This window comes from Lytechinus variegatus, chromosome 8, assembly GCF_018143015.1.
Source record: "Lytechinus variegatus isolate NC3 chromosome 8, Lvar_3.0, whole genome shotgun sequence".
Classification (NCBI taxonomy): Eukaryota; Metazoa; Echinodermata; class Echinoidea; order Temnopleuroida; family Toxopneustidae; genus Lytechinus; species Lytechinus variegatus.
In genome coordinates this window covers 440,727-463,889 of record NC_054747.1, presented here as the reverse complement: position 1 = coordinate 463,889, position 23,163 = coordinate 440,727, and the positions used below count along the sequence as shown (strand labels likewise).

General features: G+C 36.6%; 1 protein-coding gene across 1 annotated transcript in view; it reads right to left on the bottom strand.

Annotated features, from left to right (window-relative positions):
• The window catches only part of LOC121420560, a 69,819-nt gene that overhangs the window by 29,297 nt on the left and 17,359 nt on the right, over positions 1 to 23,163 (bottom strand). The window contains exon 3 of the mRNA XM_041615223.1: positions 14,116 to 14,293. Within this exon, the coding sequence (XP_041471157.1) occupies positions 14,116 to 14,293 (178 nt within the window). The remainder of the gene's footprint in view (positions 1 to 14,115; positions 14,294 to 23,163) is intronic.

The following is a 23,163-nucleotide window of genomic DNA, read 5'->3' as shown; positions in this document are numbered from 1 at the left end:
GTTAGGAAGTTATAGATTGGATCAAATCAGGATCCTTTGCTTATTTTTGATTGTAAACTTGTGAATCAGAGTACTTTTCCGAACACTTTATCATTTGGAGGTGTTAGTTTTATTTCCCCTTTTGAACGTCAAAGAGAGATATGTTGATATTGGAGTTTTGTATACTGAAATAAATTGTAAATTGTGATTTGGTATATATTGAGTTTTACTTGAATTTTATTTGGAGTCCGCCCATGTGACAACCATCGTGTTCTCGTTATTTTATCCTTTAATTTGATATATGATTCTCCATTTTTACGATTTTCAATATATTTCTACTTTAAACTAAATGTTTAATTGCAATGAGGATTGCGATTCTTCCTGCACATACACCCTAACCCGCATACATTCGCCCACTTAATATAACTCTTACGAAAATCCAAAACGCGCCCACACCAGCATACCCACCAACGGGAGGATGTAAACACACTCATCACGGACTCTAGTATTTTGAATGAAGAAATATTATCAGATACGATTGGAAAATCATGCGATTCTTTTGACAACAATGGAATGCCTTTCGCAGTCTTGCCTCCCGTAACCATCGTCAATGAATATACCATTTATCACAAGAAAGGATCGCCTGTCGTTCTTAGAGTCATTCGCATCTTACTAACACCTTTATGAAAACCCAACTAAGTTCGGTTAATACAACGCAATAAACCAGTTCAGTGCTGAATTGTCAATTTACTACTCACAAAAGTCATAAATGAACTATCCCTTAATGTTCCTTTACCTTGATAGAGTAACCAAAGACTCGTAACAAATTACCAGTGAGACTATATTAAACTTTAGACGCTATATAGAGTTGCTACCAGGGGGCCGTTTCATGAAGCTGTTTGTAATTTAAGAGCGACTTTAAGAAAAGCGGGTGAATCTTTATTACGCGCGTAACCATCGCCAATGAATATACCATTTATCAAAAGAAAGGATCGCCGGTGGTTCTTAAAGTCATTCGCATCTTACGAACAGCTTTATGAAACACCAACCAAGCCTTTGTTACTGCTTCCCCGTTTGGTATTCAACGATCAAACGGGTAAAGTAATATTGTGGCGCTGCACGTCGGCTGCCGGGTCTTCGATCATTGGGCCAAGTGAAATTTTTGAGTGCTATATGACAAACTTTTATTTCGAATGATAAAATATCGATGGAAATTCAAGTTTCAGACAGTGGATTTATTTCAGAAGAGTCTTGGTGTACTGGTTCTGACTCTCGCCAAAATCCAAATGTGCCTAAAAACTACAGGCAACCCCCCCCCCCCCCTACTATGATATTTCTACAGGCTACTTGAGCATCTCATCCTGAAAAAAGATGGTCCAAACATCTAGAACAGCATCCCATGCTTAATCAGGCTGTTTGTTTAACTTGGGAAATGATATACAGACTCATTGAGAGCAGTTTATAAGGTAAGTTATTAATGGGTGTGGACAATTTCGTTTCATTAACAGCTGCACCTGACGCTTTCGTCTATTTATATTAAGGTACAACACATTGATGACGTTCATCTGACCAACTCATCAAATTTCTACTAGTAAACAGATATCTCTTTATGGTGCTCAACATAAAGACCAGCAGGTGAGGAATTCAAAATAATTGATTCTTTTAATTTAGTGTTGTCTTTTAAGTCCAGTATTCTTCAAACCCAAACGAGACCAATGCTGGCTTGTTTCAATCCTCATGCTTAGAGGAAACTTAAAACAACCTAGGATTGGAATTCCCTTCTAGCACTGCGACCATGCAATTTATCCTGGTGTCATCCATGATCAGTCATATTAGGAGTGAAGGGGGGAAGTGAGGATCCATAACAACCTTCTCCGGAACTGACAAACTCCACCTGGAAGCTAGTACTCTGCTACAGAGTATGCATGCCCTGTCTTGGACCAACCTCTATACAATACTTGCTTGACTATTACAAACTATCTAAGGCCCAAGAAATGTGAAAAGGCTTTATGTCCTGTCAGGTATTGCCCATCTTGCAGATCAGTAGCGTGTACCAAAGAGCTCTCAGCAAAGCGAAGATATAGCGTCGATTTATTTCATGATGACAAACTACTGGAGAGAAATCCTACAATCTAGGAAACACATTTTTTTTTATTCTGTCAAACCTCTGAAAAAGTCACTATAATAATAATAATTATTATTATTTTTATTGATGAATATAATAATAATAATAACAATAATAATGATAAGACTATGATTTTTAACAATGATGATAATGATAATAATAATTATAATAATGATAATTGTATATTTGCATTGCGCAATCTCAATAAGTATGTACTTAACTGCGCATAACAATAACAATATTGTTATTACCCCGGCTGTGGTGAAAAAATTCTTCCTTCCGGGAACCCATTTACCTCACATGGGTTGAGTGCAGCACAGTGTTGGTAAATTTCTTGCTGAAGGAAAACACTCCATAGCTGGGAATCGAACCTTCGCCCCTCAGATTGAAAGACGAAAGTCATATGACTAAGTGCAAGTTATGGGAAGAGAAGTGCAGTTTCATCCAGCAACATGGTAAGCTTAAGCTGCATCTTCATTCTAAAGGGCAGCTACACCAGGTTATAGTCTGGATAGGAAAACTTGCATGTCTGTCGGAAAGTATATATAGATGGTAGCAACACACATTTGATTGAGGCATTTTATTATGTCAAACCTTCTCTTTGCTCCAACCTCATCGATATCTTAAGGACTACTTTTTTATAGGAATCCTAAGAGTATACGTATCTCAACATAGTAATCCAACACGAGTGTCAAGCGCATGCTGATTTTGTTAGAACTACATCTAAAAACATAAATTAATTTTGTAGTCATCGTTGTCATGATTATCACACGCATCTCACTTATCAAATAATTAGGAAATTCAGACCTGAAGAGGGACATTCTAAGACTTGTTTGTAGGAATAAATTAAGACCATATGTACATGTATTTCACCAACGAAATTATTCGAGTGCGAAGCTCGAACTGAAATTTATGATATTACTATTACAAAAAGGGACATCTCAAGTATTGATTTAGGGATTCATGAAGATTAGACATACATATATCTCATCAATGGGGGGGGGGCTGTCTTCTCACCTGAAATTTAGACGGAGGGCGCGTCCTCCCTCGAAATCCAAGAAAAAAAAGCGCCCAAAAAATCAAAAAGTGATTTCGCTCGCGCACGCGACCCTACCGATTAATTTAAGCTTAATCCACTTTGATACCTCATAAATTTAATAAAAAGAATGAGACCGAATACAAATTTCATCCATATGGTAATAGCATATCAATAAACTTATTTGGAAGATTTAAAGGTAATTGCTTTTTTTTTTAGATTTATGTAAAGTCCGGTATTTCCTAAATTCTCAATTTTGGGGAAAAATGACCAAAAAGGCAGTTTCCACTTAAAATTTCAGCCAAATGACCTATATATCACCTATAAGTAGTAACAAATTGTAAGAATATTTTCTATTCAGTATGACACTAATTTTGTGGCAATTAAATGTTCATGCAAAAATATATTTACAAAAAATCTAATATTCTGAGCATTACGCGGCCATTTTGGAATTATGCAAATTAAACGTCTTTCCATCATTGGGATTTTTTTTATTCTTAGTATGTCATTTTGGGGACTTCAAAGAAATGCATTGCAGTGAAAAAAATATCTATTGCAATTTGTTTGAGGTAAATCCCCCAAGTCGGCTATTTTCCTGGACTAGTTTTTAAGTTGTAAAATTTATGAAAAAGGCGAATAATACATTTTTGGCTATTATAAAAGGGACTAATTTGTTTTCAAATAATTTGTTGGCAAAATCCTACCCCTTTAATATCTTCTCATCACACCTCGAACCAAGATCAACACCAATAATTTATTTCTATCAACGACCGCATTAAATCATAACCTGCCATGGCCGACCCTCAACTGATTCATATATGCAAGCGCACTACGCAAGACTGAAGACATAACTGAAATCGACTCTGACAGTAAAAATACCTCTACCAGATTTTACAGTGCTAAAAAGTTTTTGACATGAAGTCCCATATGAAAAGCTAAGACCTGATAAAAATTCGGTATTATCTTTTATGCATTATGTCATGTATGTTATGATATGACTTTATTGCAATAATTATAGAAATTTCACCTACCTAACGTGATGCTATGTCTTTGTTTTCTTAATCGTGTGATTTTATGGCAATCTTAATGTGTCATGTTACTCACCGTATTTATTTTAATGCCATAACTTGCAAATTCATATTAACAAATGCCAATGATAACAATAATAATAAAAAGACACGTCAGCATGTTACCAGGGTGGTTCTGATTGCAGTATGATATTAATTTTCTTATTATCATATCATTTCACTGCATAGAACACTTTCAATCCTTTTCCCCTTTTATTCCATTATGGTACATGCAGCATTCTCAGGTCAATTTGTTAATTTAAATATTGCAATATTTACTAATCTTGTTGCTTGCATTTTTAATTCTTTCAAATAAGTTGAAATCCAAATAGATGTACAGTACATTTTCATGCAGTTAGGCTTGCATGCTAGAGTATGCTGTGCCATATATATATATATAAATACATATAAAAGTGACAGTGGAAAGGAGTCATAGGTAAACCAGTGAATTGGAAATTTCAGGATACAGATGAAAGAGAGATGCAGAGTGAGTGTTTATAAGTAAGTTGGAGAAATATTGGCGTACTTATATACTTAAACTTAACAGATGAGGATTTGATTTTGATTTTATTGATTTCCGTTTCACAACATAAGAATGATAAATATAACATGACTAGGTCATGCAGTATTTGCAGTATCTTCGACCTAGTCATGTTATATTCATCATTCTTATGTTGTGAAGCGGAAATCAATAAAATCAAATCAAAATCAAATCATGTGACAATATTTCCAGCGCCAGGGTTTTAAATTACAATACGCATTATGTCATGTATGTTATGATATGACTTTATTGCAATAATTATAGAGATTTCACCTACCTAACGTGATGCTATGTCTTTGTTTTCTTAATCGTGTGATTTTATGGCAATCTTAATGTGTCATGTTACTCACCGTATTTATTTTAATGCCATAACTTGCAAATTCATATTAACAAATGCCAATGATAACAATAATAATAAAAAGACACGTCAGCATGTTACCAGGGTGGTTCTGATTGCAGTATGATATTAATTTTCTTATTATCATATCATTTCACTGCATAGAACACTTTCAATCCTTTTCCCCTTTTATTCCATTATGGTACATGCAGCATTCTCAGGTCAATTTGTTAATTTAAATATTGCAATATTTACTAATCTTGTTGCTTGCATTTTTAATTCTTTCAAATAAGTTGAAATCCAAATAGATGTACAGTACATTTTCATGCAGTTAGGCTTGCATGCTAGAGTATGCTGTGCCATATATATATATATAAATACATATAAAAGTGACAGTGGAAAGGAGTCATAGGTAAACCAGTGAATTGGAAATTTCAGGATACAGATGAAAGAGAGATGCAGAGTGAGTGTTTATAAGTAAGTTGGAGAAATATATGCGTACTTATATACTTAAACTTAACAGATGAGGATTTGATTTTGATTTTATTGATTTCCGTTTCACAACATAAGAATGATAAATATAACATGACTAGGTCATGCAGTATTTGCAGTATTTTCGACCTAGTCATGTTATATTCATCATTCTTATGTTGTGAAGCGGAAATCAATAAAATCAAATCAAAATCAAATCATGTGACAATATTTCCAGCGCCAGGGTTTTAAATTACAATACGCATTATGTCATGTATGTTATGATATGACTTTATTGCAATAATTATAGAGAATTCACCTACCTAACGTGATGCTATGTCTTCGTTTTCTTAATTGTGTGATTTCATGGCAATCTTACTGTGTCATGTTACTCACCGTATTCATTTTAATGCCATAACTTGCAAATTCGTATTTAACTAATGCAAATAATAATAATAATAATAAAAAAACAGACGTAAGCATGTTACCAGGGTGGTTGTAGAGGAGCGTTGTGGCCCAGTGGATTAGTCTTCGAACTTTGAAATAGAGGGTCGTAATTTCCTTCAACAAGAAACCGATCCGCAATGTGCTGCATTCAACCAAGGTGAGGTAAATGGGTATCGGTAGGAAGTATTTCTTTAAAAAATGTGTGCGCCATGAACGCCTAGCTTAGCCGGGTAGTATAGGGGCGCCTTGAGCACCTGACAAGGTGGATATTTGCGCGATATAAATACCCTATATTATTATTATTATTAAACTTCAAAGTGTTATACATAACATAGAGAAAAAATGATTTTATACATAGGAAAAACATTTTTAAATTAGATTGACTCAAATTCAGAAAATTTTCAATAAGACTAGATTAAAAAAAATATAGCAAAAGAGTGCATGTGACGGATGACGGGCTATGATGGAGAGAGACATAGTGGAAGAGAGAGAAAAGAAAAATGATAACCAAGTATTGAGTTATACATGCAAGCTTGGCGAAGGGAGGGGGGGGGGTGGTTATGTATTACATGCCTGACTGAAACTATGAATCGCATACAATGTAGTTTATCTACGAATCAAACACTTATGTATTTAGAAACGAATCCTATAAAAAAACGCCAAAGAAAACGAAAACAATAAGTAATTTTAAGCTTCATGGTTACATAAATAAGATAGGGGTGAATTGTGTTCATATTTCAAATTTTCTACAAGTCAGGTCTATTTTCGAATTCTTACCCTTCTAAACAATCCTTCAAGTAAGACATGTAGTACGTAGATGTGATTATTGTAATACAGGGATTGTAAATAGGTAATGCAGTGGTTACAAAGAACGAGAGCTATTTGTGAACATACAAGAGTATAATCAGGTGCTATATATAACGCAAAAAAATTTAGAAATCAAGACTTCTTTGTTGGTTAAATCAGGACACAATCCTCTCATTTTTTTTGGGGGGGGGGTCAATGGAACAAAACCAAGGGATTGGTAAAAGAGTCATGGGTTTAGAGGAGATTACTTTCTTTCCTATCAAAAATTTATGGTTAGGTATAAACAAAAACAAAAAAAAATGGAGAAAAAATCAATAAAACCACCATTTCATTGCTACATGCATGGCGCCTTATGATATGAAAAATTAGTGTTTCAAATATGGCCATTATTAAAAACAATCACTCTCTTGAACATTACCCATACGATTGAAAAGTTACAGTGTCTCGAATATGGTCAATTATATTAGAAATCACTCTCTTGAGCATCCCAAAATAAACTTGGCAAAGGGGATTAGTGGCTGGCACTTAAAGGTCTAGTCCACCTCAGAAAAATGTTGATTTGAATCAATGGAGAAAAATTAGATGAGCACAATGCTGAAAATTTCGTAAAAATCGGATGTAAAATAAGAAAGTTATGACATTTCAAAGTTTCGCTTATTTTTAACAAAATAGTTATATCAACGAGCCAGATAAATCCAAATGAGAGAGTCGATGATGTCACTCACTCACTATTTCTTTTGTTTTTTATTGTTTGAATTATACAATATTTCATTTTTTTACGAATTAGACGATTAGGACTTCCTTGCCTGAAATACATAATGTTAAAATAATGGAATTACACGTGTTCAGGGAGGAATATATCTTCAATTCACATGACAATGACGAGAAAATCAAAATATTTCATATTTCATATAATAAAATACAAAAGAAATAGTGAGTGAGTGATGTCATCAGTTCCCTCATTTGCATACCGACCGATGTGTGAATATAACTGTTTTCTTAAATGAAGCGAAACTTTAAAATGCCATAACTTTATTTTACATCCGATTTTGATGAAATTTTCAGTGTAATGTTTGTTGAATTTTTCTTTTTTTTATTCAAATCAAGTTTTAGTTGGGGTGGACTTGTCTTTTAAGGGTTAAGAGCACCGGCAGTACGTGTGTTGCTGAGGGAGCAGGCAAAGAGTTTAAGGTAAAATACAGCAGTTGCAGCAGGACTAACGTTGCAACAATTCTTTCATGAGGAAGTCTAAAAATTTAAGTTAATTGTCAAAATATAATCATACATCTAGATCTGGTACATAAATATACACTTATCTTTGTAAAATCATAAAATCTAAGCTCAAAATCGATAATTCTGTGGATCACAAACACAGAAAAGCATACATGGGACAGTGTATTAATATTACTTCGAAAAGCACCAGACATTTTTTGAAGAAAATTCATGCTTATTTTGCTCATTTCTCACAAATTACGCATTTTCTCTTCTAAAGCTGCTTGGCATATAATTTTTATTAATACGTACCAACACTTCGGTGGAAATTTCATTGGATTCTGTTCGAACTCATTTGGAGATTGTTACCACAACAGGGACCCATTGCAGAAAGAGTTGCAATCAATCGCAACTCTAAAAATCACGCGCAACTTGATTTTCAACCAATCAACTGCGCGAATTTGGGACTTGCGATTGATTTTTTGGCTTGCGTTCAAACGCAACTCTTTCTGCAACGGGCCCCTGGTAATTATCTTTAAGTGCACATTTTCTCTCGTATGTCATTGAGTATAAATAGGCCTACATGATCGAAGGAACTTGACACACTGCATACACTCAATGTGAGTAGAACCAAGCGCTCTTGAAAGTTATTGAAAGTGATTTGCAAAAGTCATACATGTAACTTTGCCTGCCTCCTTCCAATTGGTTAAACTGGGCAAGAATGCTGGTATAGCCTACTAAAGATAAGTGCAAATCTATTAAAATTCAAATTTATTTGTTTCATTTCCATCAAACAAAAACAAATTATATACCACATATAAACATAAATATTTGTATCCGTTGCAAAAAAAAAATAATACATTATGTCGTGAAATGAACACTTAGACAATTCGGGCAACACAATGTAGGTGTTAAATATGTATACTATTTTTCAATAGAAATTAAATTAAGATGGAAATGGAGGGACCCACTAAAAAGCGATGCTTGTACAATGTGGGGCCCCTCAGAAAATAGATAACACAACAAATAACAAAGTATAAATACAGATAATCAAATGAGAAACAACAATAAATAAGAGGGAAATATTCAAAAAATAAATACGAAGTTATCAAAAAATATAGTTTGATAAAGGACAAAACAACACGTCCTAAAGTATATCCACCCTTCCTCACCCCAACCCCTCCCCCCCCCCCCGAAAAAGAGAAGAACAAAGGGGAGAATGCCCTGAGAAGATGGATGGGTGCTGCTGAACGTAGATAGAACACATGCCATAGTGGACTCAAGCAAACTGGATTGAATGATGTGTATAAAAGGAAAAAAAATATATATAAAATAACCTGGAAAGAATATAATGCACGAAAAAATGTGATTGATGCCGTAAACAAATGAGCGGTAGCAAGGCGGATAAGCGGACAGGAGAGAACGAGAAGATAGATGAGAGGATAGACACAATGATGTATGAGGTTCAATAATGAGCACATTTGAGAAGGGCTTGTGTCAGATTTTTTTTTTCAATAAAAAAGGATAATACTTATTTTTGTGTTTTAATTATAGTCTTTATAGTAATCATGATCACTTGACAGAGATAATGAATCAGACTCAATTTGGGAGTATATCATAATATTTTAACAGAGATAATTTGAATTAAGTCTTAAAAGAGTTCAGAGATTTTGCATTTGTTATATCATTATGAAGTGAGTTCCATAATTTCGGTCCATCATATATAAATGTGTTCTGACCCCTCAAAGTTCTTAAAAGTGGTAAATGAAAATCACCCAATCGCCTTGTTGGATAGTTGTGAACAGATTGATTTCTTGGAAACATTGAATTAAGTACATTTGGGAGGTTGTTGTTGTTGTTGTTGTAGTTATACATAAACTGACCGAGATTAAACAAATATAAGTCTTTGATTTTTAACATTTTATGTTAAAAACCAATGGGTCAGTATGAGACTAATATGCTGTGTGACATATGATACGAAGAGACTTCTTTTGTAATAGGAGTACTTTGTCTAAGAGTGTTTGTTGTGTATTACCCATGCTAAAATTCCATATTTCAAATAAGGCAATATAAGGAATGAATATAATGTAAGCAGGGACGATAATGGTAAACAAAATTTAAGCTTGTTAATTATACCAATGTTGCGTGAAATAGTTTTACATATGTTATCTATGTGAAATTTCCATGAGAGCTTATTATCGACTGTTATCCCAAGGAACTTAATATGGGATACATTTTCGAAGGGAGTTCCATCCCAAATAATATCAACAGGCAGTGTATTTATAGAGTTGCTAAGCAACATATATATATATATATTTTTGAAGATTTAGTGACAATTTATATGCCCTTATCCATTCAGTGACATTTTCTAGTTCAGAGTTGATTATATTAGCAAGGTGAAGAGGATCTTTATGTGAAAAAAATAAGTTAGAGTCGTCCGCAAAGCAAATGAAAGAAAGAACATCTGATGATCAACAAAAATCATTAATATAAACTATAAACAGAATCAGGCCTAAAAGACTACCCTGGGGAACTCCACAATTATTATTATTTTTTTTCATTTGAGAATTGCAACCGTTTAAAAAGACATATTGCTTCCTATTCAAGAGGTAGCTCCTGAACCACTCCAAAGCCTATATGTGATACAAATCCATCGGTCTACTGACGGTTGGTCTAATATCACTTGGTCTAATCATCAGATGGGTTAACAACATTCGGGCTAAACCCAATTAGTCCTATTCTATTTTGGTCTAATGACCACTTGCTCTGATAGCCAATTGGTCTAGTGACCACTTGGTCTAATAGCCAATTGGTCTAATATCCTGCTTGGATAATCGTCACTTGTTCTAACTGTCATTTGGTCTTATTTTTTATTGTCATTTGGTCTAATTGCATTTGGTCTAATAGAAGTTTGTCTATGAGTCGGTTGGTCTGATACTAGTTGGTTTCATCATCATTTGCTGTAATCTTCAAAGGGTTCTGGAGCCTCGAAGAAGGAATTAGAATGGGGCGCACGTTTTGAGGAGTGAGGAATATTTTCAAGGTGAATTTGCAGGAGCTTTCAAAAGGATGGCTGGGATGTTATGCGGACCAGTGGCTTTGGATGCGTCTAGTCCCCTCAGAAGCTTCTCAACACCATTTACATGGATCAAAATAGCTGCCATTGATGGGTATCGAGAAGGAGGCAGGAGGACATTATCCGGTAAGGTAGTGAAAACCGATTTAAACTTACGACAAGGACGTCGGCCTTTTCTTGGCTGCAAGACTTTAGACATCCTTCAGAAAGAAGTTGCTGAATACCTGTGGAGTCTTGCCTAAGTCTTTTGGGGTTTTCTCTTGGACTCGGACCAATGACGTCATTAAGGTACACCCATCTCGCGGAGCGAAGGGACTTTTGGACCTGAGATGTCAGATTCCTGAAAAGGCCCCAATCTTCCTGAGATTGACTTTTGAGAGCACGATCATATGCTTCTGTATGACCTTGCTCTTAATTTCCCTAGCGATGTAAGGCAGGTTAAAACTGCTACTGCTCATCCTGCTAGGAATATTCTTCTCCTTTAGGTAAGTCAATTTACATTTCAATGATTCCCAGTTCAAATTGACAGACTTGGCGCCAGGACTGTTGATGAAGAATTTTTCAGAGAAGGACCGAAGCTCAATCTAATCTTATCCAGTCTACCTTCTTATAATTGTAGACTGTGTGGGTTGTATTTATTTTTTGATGTTTTGATTTAAGCAATCGTCAAATATACTTGTGCAAATGTCTGGAACAAACTTCCCAATAGCTCACAAACACTATAATTCTGTCAACAGCTTCTACTCAGATCACAATTAGAAAATATTTCAAGGATTGATCCTTACCTTCCCATACAAAATATATTTACCATAACCACGCTTTATACGCAATTCCAAATTATGCTAATATGCACATTTTGCTGATTTTTTTCTTCTTTATTTTTGTCGTGTTAAAATTCCATTTACCTTCCTTTTTAGCGATTTTAGTATGGACTGCTTTGAGAGGCATGGTTGTTTCTAGAGGCTCAAGGGGGACGCAGCGCGACTATGCCCGAGGGCATGGTCTGGCCGATGCGGTACCCGCGAGCCATAAGAAACAACCGTGTCTCGAATATAAAAGCAGTCCATATATATTTTATGAACCGAATTAAACTTAGATCTAGGTCTAGTCTAGACCTAGATCTTAAACAAGTCAGAATAAAACTAAGCCCTAAGAGTAAGCCCAGGCTAACGTTAGGCCCTAGCTAGTAAATCTTAGCCATGCCCCTGACGTTAGGTCTCGAAGTCGAATATCAAAGCATTCCATACCAATTAGATCTACTGTGTACTGCCACTAGTCTAGGTCTAAGTTAGGCCTAGGTCAAGGCCTAGATCAACGAGGCTACCCCAAATTACGTCAAGTCTTAAATCTCCATTAGAGTCTAGATCTAACGTTAGATGATAGATCTAAGATTAACCGGAACATTGTCATGAGGCCTAAGGTAGTTAGATCTAACTTACTCCTGAGCTAATGTTAGATCTCACGACAACGTTGTCGTTTGTCATATAACGTTAGCGTTTAACGTCAAAGTGCAGTGACCGTCTTATCTTTTCACCCGACTCACCTTTTGCGAGCATGAACAGCTTGATGTTTGATAATGATACATCCGTTATGTCCTTAATAAGTTAGTCTACTTATCAATAAATGCCATATATTTTAAAAGGAATTAACAAGCAAAAATCAAAGATCGGCATCGTTCCATAGATAAGAAATATCCGTTGCGCGCACTTGTGCAATAAGCGCGTAAATGCGCGAATTGTTTAAAACCAGTTTCGATCAAATCGCGCGGATATTTATGGTATCTGCACTGACCTCAGAAAGAAACATTTTGCATGCAATCAAATGGGGATCTCAGCCAAATTTTGCCGTGCCAGTCGTTAAGGGGCGTGTCAGGGGGCAACGGGCAGAAACCTTGTTAACTATGCCCGTTGCCCTTGGTTACCACCTTAGTTTGTTGTTTTGAAGGCATGGTCGTTTACATGACCTCAGTTTTGACCAATCAGAGGAACGGATTATTCGACATTCTTAAAGAGAAGTTTATAATAATAATGATTATTTGATGGTTTTAATTTGCTTAATTAGCAATATGCTTTATTATTTGAGATGACATTGGGCTTTGATTTACACTTTACGTTTGTATTTAGTCTTATGAAGGAAGGTTTATGTCCTTTCATACAGAACCAAGATTAAAAACCGTGTCCTGATCTTGTTATCCTTTTTGAATATATTAGAGTAAAATAGAATTTAAAGAAAAGTATGTACATGTAATTGTAGCACATATAGAGCTTACATGTAAGTAATACCATAACAAATATTTGCCCTAATATAAAATGATCCGCCGAGCAATATGAGTCACTTAAATGACCTGCGAAATTAAACATTTTTACAAGCTGTATACAAAATAATTCCTGAATATGAATATGAATCATAATAAACAGTGTTGAGAAAATCTATGTGTTCTTGGCAGAAATGGTCAGTTAGCATATAATTTAGGCAAGAATACTTCCATCTATCATGGTCGGCTGCATACAGTGCGATGATGTTTGTCTTTTTTTCATTGCAATTTACATTTATCTCTTTTGCATGTAGCATTTGTTTGTTTTCTTGCATTTATTTCTGCGTTCAAAAACATAATACAAAAATATTACAATTACAATATACAAAATAATTCACAATATAGAAAATGTGGTCATATTACATAATAAATAAGGATGTGAGTATGAATAAATCTTTTATAAAATGTAAACATATATATATGCTTACATTTTAAAAAAGATTTTTTTTGTACATGTATAGCTTCACACTGTATATATGTATATATATATATATATATATACACATAATGTAATAAATGAACGCAGGAAACTGCCATCGTGAGCGGTTAGTCTTGAATTAATGGCGGCCTCATAAAATTGTTTGGGGTTATTTTTGTAGCCCAACACACCATACATGTACATTGGGAGAATATTTTGGCGAAAGTACTCAAAACGTGATAACGTGAGAAATCGCTGCAAGCCCAAAATAGATATGCTCCTTACCTGGCTGGACCGTCAACTTCGATTCTTATTGCCGTGGCATCTGATGGGAAGTAAACTCCCTGCAATATTTGAGCTACTGAGATGTTGTTCAATTCTCTGTAGTAGATTTTGTTTTCCGAAGAGACTGTGTAGTAGAGGCGCCTCCTCAACGAATCAACAGTTAGGAAATATGGTGTAACTAAAAAATAAAGAGGCCGTGACAAAGAAATAAATGATAAGATGATATCGGGGACATTCTGACAGTCCGCACTTTTGGGCTGTAGAAATTGTATCATGCTGTTTGTATCAAGTTGTTCTACGACCGGGTATGTTGGGGGTCTTAATTCGGTGCAATTCAATTCATCTACTTTACATGTGCGTGATGAAATATGTATAGGGGAAAGCGGGGTAAGTTGAGCATAGAGGCAAGTTCAGCCACCATCCCCAGGGTAATAATAAATGAGTCAGACATTGTGGTGGTGTCATGTATTGATGACCCATTGCATAACCCTTAACCCCACCACATTATTTTCAACTTTGAAGCAAAAAGTACTTTTTTAGAGGGAAAATACAAATTTCAGCCAAAAAGAGTTAAAAAGGGTATGAAATGGGTCGTGTAGTCCAGTGGTTAGAGCATTGGACTCATAATCGCAAGGTTGTGAGTTCGAATCCCAACTCTGCCATTGTCTCCACTATGATAAAAAGGCCCTAGAGTGATATCTGTCGTCTATAACGTCAGCCACTATGACTGATTATAGACGTAAAACGTTTCATAGGTAATTGGTTATATGCCAGCTTGGCGTTTACCAGCTAAAAATGCTGTCCTACCGAGTTCCTACGGGAGTTACCACAAACAGAAACAGAAATAGATAAGTGCGTTTTATCCACACACGTCTTTAAATGTATTATGGAAATAAGAACAATATTGTTAGTCCAGGTATGAATCCTCATTCTTGTCATAGTCTTTTTACTAATGAATGCATAAGAAATGTGAGGATGTGAAAATATCGCAATAAGTTCGGACTGGGGTAATTAAAGCCAAATCAACATGGGGCAAGTTAAGCCATGGTAATTCTTATGGTGATGTATAATAAAAAATAAAAAATGGAAAAAGCCATTGATATGCAGGCAGAAAAGAGCAAGTTCATATGACAGTTCTTTTACTTTTAGAAGATATTAGTATTTATAGAGAATTAGCAAGTGAAAAGACTTGAAATAAAAAAACTGACATCCCACATACATTTGGTACATAGTTTTTGTGGCATAACTTACCCCACAGATCGGGCAAATTGAGCCATTTGACATCGTTTTTTCAAAGGTCACGATGTCTTTCAGTGTGGGGGTAGAAAGTTATGTATAGGTGAAAAAAAAATTCCCAAGAATCAAATTGAAAGGCAAAGTACTTATTTAATATAATCAGTCATATCAATTCTAACATGCAAAATGCAAAAAGCGTCACAACTTACCCCGTCTCCCCCTATGGTACAAAGAGTTTAACTTAAAATCAGGTGTGTGGTTAAGAATGGAAAACAAATTCTTGCATATATCACTAACAATAGAGATGTCAAATTTCAGCTTATCTGGCTTTCAAATCATTCATTAATATCTAGGAAGTATAAATACATGATTGTCTTCACCACTGAAGTATCGGGAGAGAGCACAGTAAATATAAAGAACATACAAACGTGGAGCGCTGTGGCCCAGTGGAATAGTCTTCAGACTTTGAAACAGAGGGTCGTGGGTTCGAATCCCAGCCATGGCGTAATTTCCTTCAGCAAGAAACTGATCCACGGTGTGCTGCACTCAACCCAGGTGAACTTAATGGGTACCGTTAGGAAGTAATTCCTTAAAGAGCTGTGTGCGCTACGAACGCCTAGCTTAGCCGGGTAATATGGGAGCGCCTTGAGCACCTAACAAGGTGGATATGTGTGCAATATAAATACCCTATATTATACAGCTTGATAAACATTTTGACACCTTTGACTTCCCATAAATTTAGAACAGAGTTAGACCGTGGTGTTAGTTAAAGCTAAACGATAGTAGTTGCAGTAAAACACTAATTTCGTGAGAAAGTCTGTTAAACTAAGGTTAAGTATGAATATATCATCGTGGATCTAGATCTGGTACAGTTACATAAACTGAACTTTGTGAAATCATAAAATCTAAGCTAAAATACGATCACACTGAAGATCGCCAACACAAATAAGCACACGTGGGACAGTGTATTATTATTGCTGGAATAAAGACCCGACGGAAGTAACCGAATCCGCACTTATTTTGCTCATTTCTCAGCAATTACACAAATTCTTCCAGAATCCTTAGCACAGATTTTTTTATTCATACAAACATACAATTGGGTGGTCATTATATTGGATTCTGTAAAAAGTCATTTTGAGATCGTTACTAGAACTGGAATTTATCTACAGATGTGTTGAATTAAAAAATAAAAGGGTAACCGGTTTGTCAAATGGAAATCCCAAACGGTTGTGACAAAAAGTGTTCAAAATAGTACATAAAATAGTAACCTATGCCAAAGAAAGAAAGAAAGAAAAGAACTGAACGGCTTCAAGATACAACTTACTTATTTCATTAAAAGGAGTTCAGTAAAGGGCAATATTTAAGATCATTGTGAGAAACAGATGGCGCTCTCGTACCAGGAACAACAAATATTCAGTCTCTTCTGATTTTCACTTCCTTTTGAGGCCAAATTGCAGTTATATGCAGGATTTACCCACCAACAGTCAAGGAAACTCCTGCTTTTGCGAGAGCGACAGAATCTCGAATAACAGGATTTGTGGTCGCATGACGTAATCTCTTCGGATCTCACCGAATAGCTTCCCTGTACAAAGTAAATGGGGTTTGTGACATACCTTCACTAAAAAAATCATATAAAAAAACACCACGGTGGCGAATTTTTATTTTCAAATATGTTAAAGAAAACAAAATTTCTCATCTATTTTCGAAAAAAAATCGCCACCGCGGTGCTTAGATGCTATTGAAGAAAGAAGACACATTTATGATGAAAAATGCAAGCAAAAGTTCTCGTAAGAGGACGTTAGTCTCTTCGTTCAGCCTTTGTGCCGCGATACTCCGCTGCATGTTGTATAGCCGAACGTTTGGTGTGTGTGTGTACTGCGTGTACAAAGTGTGCATAGAGCTATGTACATGGACCTTCCATGATCATGCTGAAAGTTATTTTGGGTACGGCATTACGTAATATCTGATAAGAAAGACTTGGAAAATATATTCGTTCCCATGGTAATAACCTCTAACCAGCTCTCCGGCGGTTAGTGCTATCATGGGCTAAATGGAAAATGGACATGCAGTTCTTGATCTTCATAATGTTCATAATATAAACCATTGATCTCACACCGTCCTGTTCACTATGCTAGCATGGATCATGTCGAATTCGAGAATGGTCATTATCATCTTGACATGACATCATGATATTGCTTGTATTCTCATCTGTGCTGGACGTTTGGGGGAAGTTTGGACATGGATCGAGCTGACAGGCAGACTTTCATATCGCACTTGATTTGGTGACCGCTAGCCCAAATACTTTGCAGTATGTACGTTTTGAAGGTGAATACAATATTCTTTTTACCAATTCTTTGGCTTCGTCAAGTTTGTTTCAGGACAGACCTGTATTTGACATGTTTTGAAATCGCACATCGACTTAATAATTTCCATGACTTCCGCCGGCATGCATGCACTAGTGGAAATAATATTATAATGTATTGATCATGGATTGTGCAGCAGCTCATAAGCTGAAGATGAATGCTCAGGAATTAACATGAAAGTTGGATAATACGGATATACATGTTGTTGCATGACGGTGGATCCAAAAATATGGTCCAATTTCGGCACATTTAACGTCCGGATTAAGGCTGAGTGATGAGCAAAAATCAAACTGAATGCTTGACAATACATGAGAGAGAGAGAAATAGAGAGGGGGAGAGAGAGGCACATGTTTTACTGATAGCAACTGCCCGAACAATGCACGGTTGTATACACGCGTACACATTTTCACCGCTCTTACCGAGTGTTTCGCGTACATACATAAGGGTCTGAAAACAGCAGAGAAAGACTACACAGGGTGAAGGTTTTCAGCAGTGATTCACGCTTCGGTGAACGCAACTATCTCGAAAAAGGGACTTTTCAAACGATCTCGGAAAACCTGGAGTTTCCCTTACTGACCAGTAAGATGTCTCATGACCTCAGGACGCATACATTCGTAATTCCGAAGCTTCGTTATTCCGAAGGCTCGGATATTCCGAAGGTTCGTTAGTCCGAAGGTTCGTTAGTCCGAAAAAGAAATGAGGTTCGTAACTCCGAAGGTTCGTTAGTCCGAAAAATAAATGATTAACCAACCTTATTTCGTTTTTGGACTAACGAAACTTACGAACAACAAACTTTATTTTGTTTTCGGATTAACGAACCTTTGGAACAACGAACCTTCGGAATAACGCCACAAATGTTCGAATTAACGAACTCTTTTACCTATTCGGATCAACAAACATCGAAGTATAGGCAATCTACGTGTTTCGGAATTACGAACCTTCGGAATTACGAAGTGTAACCGCTCAGAAAACCTCAAAAGGGAAAAGCTACAAATGATAAAAGCCATTGGATCTGTACCAACGAAAAGGCAAAACCCGTTCTCAAAGAACATGTATAAATCTCTACCGGATCAGCAACCCCCCCCCCCCGGCCATATACTTGGGGAGCCAAGTCAGGTAATACCCCTTTTCCACAAGGGCCAGGACAGTGTCAGGACAAGGCGCGGAATGTAATAATGGCAATCCACGACCCTTCCGCAACCTGTCCGGACATTCCTGGGAGTGTCCTCACGCTGTCCTTAACCCTTCCTGGTGTTCGGGAAATCAAAATTTGTCCGCATCCAAATTTTGGTCTCGACCAAAATTTGGATGCGGATGTTGAATTCCTGACACCTTCGGGACCTTATCCTAACGCTGTCCTGATGATGTCCCGCCCTTCCTAAACCCTTTCGCGTCGTCAGGAAACCATCCGCGATCAGGTCAGCTTCAGGTAGCAAAGAAGAAGCCATGCGGAACGTTTCAGGAACGTGCGTATTGGAATAAGAAGGGAAGCGGACAGTTTCAGGAACGTGCGGACAGGAATGAGAAGGCAAGCGGACTGTTTCAGGAACGTTCGGACTGGACAGGAAGGCAAGCGGGGTTATTCAGGAATGTGTGGATCCAATGCTAATATGTATGGAACGAGTACACAAGAAGCAAAAACCATTTGTGGTCAGTGCGCTAGATCGGGCAACAGGATGATACAAGATACATTTGATATCAAATGCCCCCCTTTCCAAAGAGTGAGGGGACGCGTCTTCCTGTCCTCCTGTGATTTCTACCTAATGTATGCAATTTGATTTGAAATAAAAGGAAATCATATATAGTCTTTGTAGTCGAAAAATGTTTTTAAATAGCGTACTTTCATTACAAATTATTCTATTGTCGCCTGCTCCGTATCGGATTTAATAACAAAATCAAGGCTTGATGAAAAAAACGAACCCAAACCCCAAATAACACCCCTAATTTCATAAAAAAAACATATGAACGATAATTTTCTTGGAGTATTCGCAAGTTGTCCGAAAATTATCCTGATTGTCCTAGTCATTGAATTTACCACTCGTGACCATGTCCTAAATGTCTCCGGTTCTGTCCTTATACGATCTGCATGCTGTCTGCGCCGAACGCCGACAAATTTCCCATGAATGTCGTAGGACAATACGCGGACAGTCCTAGTCGTGTCCTATAGGACAAGATTATTTGCATAATCTTTTACAGAATTTGGTTGCGGACAGCATGCCGAAATGACAAAAGTTGCATCCGCAACCTCTCGTGGTCTTGTCCGCGCCCTAGTGGAAAACCGCCTTAATAGACGTTTCAGCCACATTAGACGTTGGGCCTTTATGAACAACTTAAAATTTATCATTCTTAACCCACCGTGTGAGTAATCCTGATACATAATGTTTATCTTTATACAGTGTTTACCTGACCATAAAAACTCAAAAGTGATCCGTTCCACCTCAACGAATAACGAGTAGGTTTAGATCTTCTTTTATTATTACATTTATAGAGAAATAAACGCCAAAGATTTTAATTTGCTGAACCGACTTTCCAAATAGCAGAGTTTGAGGTCGGTCTTCATCTTTATCCATCCAAAAAAAATGTTTTCCCTTTGTTTATCTTCAGACCGCTCACTTTTTCCAATTCGTACAAAAGATATTTAAGCCGTTTAACAGAATTGCTATTTGTAACAAACAGAATGATATCATCGGCATACAATATTTGCTTAATTTCATGAGATCCAAACTGAATTCCTTTAACTAGAGCGTCTCTTCTTATTGCCCAAACTAGTGTTTCTATACACAGCAAAAACAGGTTAGGAGAAAGGGGGTCCCCCTGTCTTACCCCTCGGCGGGGTAAGTTTTAACACTTTTTGCATTTGACAACTTAGAATTGATGAGAATAATAATATTGCAGAAATAAGTAGCTTGCCAATAAATTTGATTCTTGGGAAATATTTGTCACCTATTTATTACTTTCTACCCCCACACTGAAAGTCATTGTGACCTCTGAAAAAGGCGATTTCAAATGACTCAACTTGCCCCATATATGGGGTAAGTTGTTCCACTTTCTGAGGTACTTTGAGGCACAAAAAAGCTGTCATGTGGTACTTTGCTCCTTTCTGCCTGCATATCAATGGCCGTTAAAGTTATTTTACTTGTAGAGGATGTTGGTATTTATATAGAATTAGCAAGTGAAAAGAATTTAAATGAAAATTGGCATGTTGGTTCTTCCTGCATACATTTTGGACATAAATTCTTTGGCTCAAATTACCCCAGAAGGTGGCTCAACTTACCCCACATATGGGGCAAGTTGAGTCATTCGACATCGTTTTTTTTTTCAAACGTCACAATGTGACTTTCATTGTGGGGGTAAAAAGTTATGAACAGGTGAAAAATATTATTTTGGCTATTTCTTGAACACATACTAATCATATATTGTCTGAACATCTCCCCCCGAATAGTTTGATACAGTTTTTTATGCGGTATGTATTAATGCTTGGATAATCAGGAGGCATTTTCTTTTACTGTGATGTAATGTCTGGGTTGTTCTAAAGTAAGGCATAGCTGCAGTCAATGGATCAAGATGCATGACTTAGCACACACGAGTGCAGACTCATAAAAAAATCAGATGAATTTGAGAAGAGATATTTAGAAGTCATGCCCTACTTGGTGCGAGACAAAGCGCAATTCACTGCAAGGAATACCTGATAATCATCCAGGCATGAAGACAGGGTGTATCTCACTCAGGAAGCAATCCCCACGGACGCTAATAAAGCCAGTTCGTAGTTCCTTTCTGCGCATGATCAAATGATTCTACGCATGATCAGAAGAAGGTCATTTGTACTAAAGTGACATGGTGCTTTAAAATCTAATGAGATAAGCACCAACTTTGATGTCTTGATTATTCATATATTTTTTTGAATTGTCGTTTTCATTTACATCCACAAAAAACAACAATGCTTCCACGAACGACTGGTATTTCAGAGTTTGTCAAGTGCATTGTGCAACATGTTAAGATACGCATTCAAAGTAGGAATGCAGCAAATACCTTCATTAAGTGTTCATTGGTGTGCTATACTAGTCACCTGGTCTATTCAATTTCTTCATCCTGCTATGTACGGCAATTTTACGTAATATCTTGCTTTGAAATCTGCTTATCATGATGAAAGAAATGAAAGGTCATTTGACCAAAATTGCCCATAAAGTAACTACGAACTGGTCTATATTAGGGTCCCCTAACACAAAAGTAAACGCTTAATCATACACTTGATTTTTAAGATTGATTGTACATTATAGTCAATAGAATCAAACGTAGAAAACTGCTCTACAATGAATGCTAAGCTTTGTGTTACAGGGGGTTACAGGCCCTTCAGATCCGCTTTTCGTGTGCAAAATCCTTTCCCGCGACACCCGCACCATACATGCATTTATATTACGACTTATGGCTGGAGATATTCGAAATGCAGGAGCTAAAATAGATTATGACATGGATAAGAAAGTAGTTTTTCAAACAAATCGAGCACATATTGAGTGAGGAAAAACTTACTGAATGAAGACTTAGATATAGATCATTACAGTCCATCGAATCGATATTGCATTTAATGTGGATTATTGGTGGATCACTGGCAGTTGATTTCATGGGTCAGATCAACCTCTCCAGCCGAACCATTTCGCATGCGTTTATATGTACACAGCATATGCAATACGTTTTGAACTCTCGGGTTTCTTTTGTTTACTCCTTCTACACAAATGATATGCCTCTAGCACACAATGTAATGGGCAGTATGTTTTTTTTTCTTTCCGCAGAAATGGGGGATTTCCCGGGGGTACACTTCCGTTGATGAGTGGATACCAGGCGCGACCATGGGGTTTCGAAAAGCACCCTAAACAAGGGAAGTAAGTCTTTTCCAGATTATGAAAATGCATCTCTTAACAAGTATTTGGGTTGTGACACCCTACAAGTATTGGAAATATATCCCATTTTTCAGTATTTCAATCATCGTTTTTGACACCCATATAACGCTACATAGGCCTATACGTAACGTACTTACCCAGTTTTTTCATTTTTTACGTATGGTCGCGGCAGGGAAGAACCAAAAGTGGATTTGGAAAGTCGTCCTAAATCGGATATATCGCTGTTACCATAGTAGCAACCAGAATTTTGCACACGAAACGCAAACTGAATGTTTCCGTTCCAGATGCGAAACGAAAAAAAAATCTCATGTCACACAGTTTGCATTGCAGGATAGAGTGTTACGACCATGACGGGCCCAAAAGTCTCTTCCAAAATCAACTAGCGTCGTAAATAAGCGTGCGCGTCCTCAAACGAAAGGTCGGGATTGTTTCTTTTCTCTGTTGATTTTAACAAGACATGCTTCACAAAGGTCATTAAACTCAGCACCACTACTATTGGGAGCTTTGGTACAGTTCCAACAATCACATTCTTCCCTTCGTTCATGATTTCAATA